This window comes from Amblyomma mixtum, chromosome 9 (assembly GCF_055824585.1).
Source record: "Amblyomma mixtum isolate Tamu chromosome 9, ASM5582458v1, whole genome shotgun sequence".
Classification (NCBI taxonomy): Eukaryota; Metazoa; Arthropoda; class Arachnida; order Ixodida; family Ixodidae; genus Amblyomma; species Amblyomma mixtum.
This window is the reverse complement of record NC_143020.1, coordinates 60747489-60754229: the sequence shown is the minus strand read 5'-3', so window position 1 is coordinate 60754229 and position 6741 is coordinate 60747489. Positions and strand designations below refer to the sequence as shown.

Genomic DNA, 6741 nt, shown 5'->3' with positions numbered 1-6741 from the left:
CGCAAAACCTTTGTTCAGCATCGGGGGGTTACAACCACAGCAAAGCGAGAATGCTCATTTTCGGCGAGAACTCTCGACTTTAGCACCGTTGCTGTAGACTGAGTTCTCTCACCTCCTCGCCGCATTTGCAGTCAGGTTGGGTCCTTGCCCTTGCGTAAATTACGTGTGGGTAGCACAATTTTAAAATAGGTTTTCCTATACACAAATAAGGCACACGCATAGCCTTCTCTTCAGCTGCCATGTGAACGTGGGAGTTGTATGACATATAACGACGGAGATATTTATTCCCAGCAACACACCACATTCAGCTGTGGCTTTGAAGCTGGGTGTGTACAAATAAAATCTTGTATTTCCTGACCAATACTCAGAGCGGCGTCGCAGATTATATAATGCTTAATAGCGCTGATAAGGAAGAAGTAAACAAGAATAACGCAAAGGCAAACCTTGATAACTGCTTTTGAAATGCAAATTTACTTTGAGAAAATTGCTAAGCATTATAGAAGCCAGAAAGCTTACTTCAATTGTTCCAGTAATATAAAGAAAAAAATTTATTCCAGCAAAACACAGACACTGACTGTTCTTTTGGACACTCTCTTTTCTTGGTCCCTGTGTCGATGCAAGTCAAACTCATGGCAGCAGCTGCCACTTAACACGAAGCTTGTCATCTTCAACAAAGCCATCTTCCTGGAGATCTGATAGGTAGAGAAACTCTTCTGGAAAATAAGTTCCAGGATTGCTTGAATTCCTTGGCTTTTGGTTGAAGCGGTCAGAACGAAATGGCTGAACCTCAATTTTACGTACAGCGCCACCTTCCGGATGCATAACACTCAGCTTGATTTTGTGCTCCAATGGCCATTGAACAACTTCGTCCATGTCACCTTTGTGCACCTGTATGCAAATATGCAATTTCACGAAGCGTCCTTCCCTCCTAAATTCTGCCCCGGGTGACAAGTAGTATCCGCGCAGGTACACCTTCCTGCTGTAATAATGACAGGAGTCTTCACGCAGTGCTTTATTTTGGCGGGACTTCACACCTGTCACATAAAATTCGCACCACGATGTTTGCAGCCTCGTGAGTTGAAGCACCTTGGTGATGCACTCCAATGTCTTCTGACCATTTTCTCTCCTTTCAGCTTTGGCTTCATCAAGTCCATCTCTAATCTGCAAAAGCTTGCCAGCTGTTGCCGTTGTTACATGACCTAACTCATCTTTCACTACTTTTTCTAAACGGCTCATCCCTGTGAAAAGAAGGCTTACTGGATCACTGCGTTGTGTAGTCAAAGATTCCTTGATTTCTGCATTTGACACCGAAAGCTGACACAAGGCTTCTGTCAAGTTCTCGCCATTTTGTACTGCATTTGCCAGTCCTTGCCCGAGAGCTTCTCTGAATGCGTTCCTGCCATGACAGATTTCATTCAGCTTGTCACCATGTGCGCTAATATCGACAGTCATTCTTTCCAGATAGCCCTTGAGTTCTCCCGCCTGCCTTTCAAAGGCTTCTCTGAAAGAATTAGGAACTGCAACCTCTTCTTCAGGAACCGAATTAGGAACCAAACTCTCTTCCTCAGGAACTGCATCAGGAACCGAACTCTCTTCCTCAGGAACTGCATCAGGAACCGAACTCTCTTCCTAAGGAACTGAATTAGGAACCGAACTCTTATCCTCGAGATCGCACTGGCCTTGGAATTCAACCGCAGGATTCGTCACCGAGCCGCAGGTGCCCGATCTGAGGTGAGCGCACATGTCCTTGCAAAGGATGCTGGCTGAGCACTTGGGGCAGCAAGTACAGTGGTGTGTACATTCACTATGGAAGTGCTTGGTGATCATGGAAGCAGCTGTGACATGCTGGCAGCCTCTTTCTGCATTCCAGCACTTGACCTGAAAGGCAAAAAGAGAATATTAAGAGAAATGACATTAGTCCTCGGATAGCTCAATTAATAATTTTTCTTGGTAAGGCAAATTACCATGCAGTTTCCTGCATCCCTTGGTTAAGCATAGGGACAGTAGGATATATTACATATTTTTTTAACAGCAAAGGTAAAACTAGATAGCTGTAACGTATGAAGTAGTTATATGGTTAAATTTTCACTTTTATACATCTAGTCACTCAGAGTCCTGACGCTATTATGTAGGAATTGAATTATAGTGTCATAGATATACTTTCCTGTGCCTGCTCTTGGGATTCTAGCTCTCCCCATTTGCGCTTATTTTTGTCCAACTGGGTAACAGCCAATAGCATGAGCCGATCGCACTGAACACCATCCATGTCTTTATGTGCATATGCAGCTTACATGGCTGCATTCAAACAAGGCTAACATCCATGCTATCCGAGTGAGCACAGAATAAGAAGAGGAGGATTTAGTAGACAAAGATGCCTGCTTCCATGAATACACAGACTATGATGGGATGGAATCCAATGGATAACAAGGATTAACCTGTTAGATTTTTGTTCGTCCGTCCGCAGCCAGATTTTGTTTTATTTCAAAAGAAAATCAATTTACAAGGGTACAATACGCACAGTGCTATTGGACCCATACCCAAAGGCTAGTTTCGGGTCCATCACAATACTGTACATTATAAGTGCGGCATGCGAAGACGACACATTGCGTTCATAAAATAAGTCACATTCTCAACACTTTAGGAATAAACAAAAGTAAGCGTACACAATACACACATCCTCACATAAACAAAAACAATGCACCATAACTTCACATATTCATCAGGAATGTTTTGAAAGATTGCACAAAGTTTGTTTTCAGTTTAATATCATCAGGTATACTACTGAATATTGAAAGGTATAATGAATAACTATAGGACACAGACCTGTACAACAATAGCCAAGTCAAGTAATCTTTATTTCAACATCGCAAAGATGCTAGATGAAAGATGAACCACAGCTTTATAAGCAGAGAATGTGTAGACCAGCATATATTGCATACACTGCATGCAAGGCAACATGAGTGGTAGAATGGGTTATCCATGTAATACGGGGATCTTAGACGAAAACAAAAAGCAGTAGTAGATGAAGCATGTAGCACCAGCAGAATGCATGGGCTTCTGTGGAAGCCCACTAGAACAGGATATAAATACCAGGTCAAAGCTGACCTGAACTCCGAGGAGCACTGATGTAATTTCAAGTCTCCATTCTACATGCAGCATGCATGGATTAAAGTGTGCAATCATGGCTGAGTACGTACAATGTGGTATTATTAAGATGACCTCACAAGCAGTACATCACAAAGACAGCCCTGATAGAGTGCATAGGTTACTGTGGAAGTGCACCGCACAAGGATTATGGCTCATGCACCAGCTGACCTAGATAAGACAAAGCACCTAATCCTCACAAATTCACACTCTAAGGACAACCACGTATGAGCATGCTGCATGTACAGTTACACAGTTACGAGCATAGGCTATCGTGCTGCAGTTGCAGATGAAGATGACAACGTAGGAGAATACGTGCGCTTCTTGCAATTGTCTGGGAGAGGTGCAATGAAGAGGTTCGAATACCTTACTGCATTTTATTCCACTTCAGCCTACAACCCTACCGGATTACCCGACTTCATTTCATGCTGAAAACTAATCCAGGAAAAGCAATAGGTTTTTGAAAAACAAGCAATTCTGATATTAACAGTGTATGCCAAACGTGCTCCAAGTTGCATGCGGAATAGGATATAAGAGAAAGGAAAAAAAATATATTAACCTTCTAAATCATTACAAAATAGAAACTATTTCATCGGCTCAACATCAATCCCAAATTGGAAACACATAACAAAAGATACTGTGGCTAGTTGTGTTCAAGCTAAGTGCTTTCGTCAGGTGGGAAAACTGTAGCCTGCTGTTCAGCAGCAAAGGCAGTTGCTGTTCAAAGGCGCTATTATTCAGTGAGCAAAACCGTGCCATATCCCTACGCAATCTCTTAGACTGCTAAACAAGAAGCTGCACTGTACTGTGCCGTCATGGCTTGCCAAGTTACTCGAAACTGGCAGGACATGCCTAGTTCCCATCCCCATGGCGCCACTGCTCAGGGACAGCTTGCAGCTGTGTGCGGCGGGCTGCGCTTTCAAAGAGGTGTTGCGATGGTCAGGGCTTCGTTTCACCACATTTTAGAATATGAATTGCAATGAGAAGCCATGTCTAGGCCTAGGATTGATGCCAGCAAGTCAGCACTGCTGCGTTTGCCCAGCAGGGATATTTACTGACATGTACAGCCGGCCAAATCTTTAGCTGGCGTGCATGACGGCCGCGTTTTCCATGCTCCTGCAGCTTATGACGGAGCAAACTTGCAAAAATATCAAATCTAAGCAGAAGCTCACTAAGCCCGCGCTAAATATTGAACTTTCCAGAAGTTTGCTTTGTCTCAAAGCGCAGTAGGGCAGAAAAAGCGTCAGCTAAAGATTTGGCCAGCTGTACTATCGCGATGAAAAGTTTACTGGTGGCAAGTGCGCGGAAAATAAATTATTTCGGCACATTCACGCAATCCAGTCTCCTGAAATGCATCACAGTATAAAGGCATAAGAATACTATATCTGCTGGCAACAATACTACGCGACTGGGTCATGAGGTAGAGCTGCACTGAATTTTTTTCCGAGAACATGCACCCAAAAAGCCTATGGCTGGCTTGGCAGAGGGACGCACCCCCTCCAAACATAGTTAAGCAGCTAACTAGGCAGCACTAGTAATATGTTTTCTGATGTCTGCCAATGCAGGTATTACGGTAAACCTTCCGAATTGGTAATCTGTCAGTCTTCATGTCAGCTCCGCCGTAGTAGCGTATCGTTAAAAAAAAAACAAGGAACTTACTGACTTCTTCCACTCAATCTATGCTCCCGCCCAGAATAAAGCTAGGTGTCTGCCAACATACTAATAATTTATGTGAGTCCGTATAGGGGTGCAACGGCTATAAAAAACTGACCTCCATAACGAAGAAATTTCCCAGTACTGTGCACTTCGTTACAAAGGCATCTGACTGTACCAGGTGACTTTGTTTAATGTTTACAGATTTTTATTTTTAAAACAGTCAGAGATACGTCGGTGTAGTCTGCACATGGATTGTACAGCAACGGAGACAATATGTGCACGATAGAGCTCAACTAAAACAAGATATATAAACTAAAATTAACTAATCGAAATTTAATTCCAGATCGAAATAGTTTTGTCGCGCGAACGCAAAACCTGATCACGTAACTTGCTAGCGACTGTCAAAGCTGCCAAGACAGCCGTACTGTTTGTTTGCTGCTTGATATGAGCTGAAAGTTACTTTTTCTTTGGTATGCGGGGATAGGAGCGCTATTTTCTGCGGCGATCACTGCTCAGAGCTCGTAGAAAAGGGTAGAAAGAATGCAAGGGAAAAATAGAACGCGCGCCGCCACTGAGGGCGCGAAAGTCGCGTCGTGCGCATACCTCATCCGGCTGCTGCTCACTTCACAATCTAGAAACGTTGCTCCTCACTACGTCGTGCGCAGAGAACACACAAATCGAAAGCGTTGGTCATTCTCTGCTTTACATTCATAGGTCACTCTGAATCCTTATACCAGCCTGGCGCAGTGGTGCAGCGATTAGCGATGAGCCAAGCCCTGGCAGGCGGCTGCTCCAAGCACTGCCATCAATGGGACAAGTGAGACCCAAGTTGATCTTCCCGCGCAACCTCTGGCGACCAATCATTCAAGAGCAACCTGTCACGGCGGGCTGCGAGGCTTCGAACGGTGGCCGACGCCGGATGTTTTTATGCGAAGCATATTACTAGAGGTACACTACAGCCCTTCGCCGTCATTACGCGCCGTGCGCACCACGTGGTACAGTGACGTCACACCACGTGATATACCACGTGACACATGACGTCACGACAGAGGAAGATGAGGGTCCACCTCGCGCCGTCCCTGTGGTTGCACGCCGTGCAGACCACGTGGTACAGTGACGACCCACCACGTGACATACCACGTGACACATGACGTCACGACAGATCGCCGTCACGCGCTGGGAGAGGGAGAGCGATGCCATCGCACAGACACCGGAATGTCCTCGAGCGGCATTCCCGCGCATTTCGAACGCGCGTTCACACTCGGTGTAGGTGAATCGCTCGCTCCACCAGGCAGGCGGACGCGGCTTCCTTGGCAATCCAGGCGCCCACCCAACGCGCGTCTCAGGGTTAGTCGGCGTTCCGCTGTAGCCACGCCGTTGTCTTCCCCCACGACGAAGGCTTCTAGTGGTTGTATTAAAATGACCAAGTAGTCAACCAAGGAAAGCCATGTATTACCAAGCCTAGCCATCAATATGCTTCGCATCTGACCAGGGTTAACCAAGTTAAGCCTCAGCCATTTTTTGTTCTTTTCGACATCAAAAAAAGTATGCAGACTAACCTCTCTTTTCAGTAGCTGATCTAGAGGAAAGTCCTTCCAGTCCACGTCGTCTTCATCGTTCCACTCGTAGCCGTCGAGAGGACAAACGTGCTTTCCGTCCTGGGCGCACTGCTCGTAGCAAGACTCGCAGAGCACATGCACGCAGGGCAGCAACGCGGTCTTGTTGCGTACCAGTCCGCAGGCGCTGCACACCTTGTTCGGTGGAATGGGCTTATCGAAGCTCAGAGGCCTCCAATCTAGCTCCGGGCAGAAGCCGACGAGGGTGTATCGGGCTGTAGCTCCAGCGGAAAACATCGCTTTGTCGCTGTTCGGATCGTCAACTGCCGACGCTTCGGTCATTCTACGGCGCGCGATCTCCCAAATACTGCGCATGCGTGAGAAA

At 45.9% G+C, this 6741-nt stretch overlaps 1 protein-coding gene across 1 annotated transcript; it reads right to left on the bottom strand.

The window, feature by feature from the left end:
* Window positions 1-575: 575 nt before the first annotated feature.
* On the bottom strand, window positions 576-6741 carry LOC149329242 (TNF receptor-associated factor 6-like). The gene is made up of 3 exons (XM_089562158.1): window positions 6360-6741; window positions 1656-1878; window positions 576-1571 (listed from the first exon to the last, which is right to left on the bottom strand). Exons 1-3 carry the CDS (start codon window positions 6729-6731, stop codon window positions 628-630), a joined length of 1539 nt encoding a protein of 512 aa, XP_089418284.1. The 5' UTR covers window positions 6732-6741; the 3' UTR covers window positions 576-627.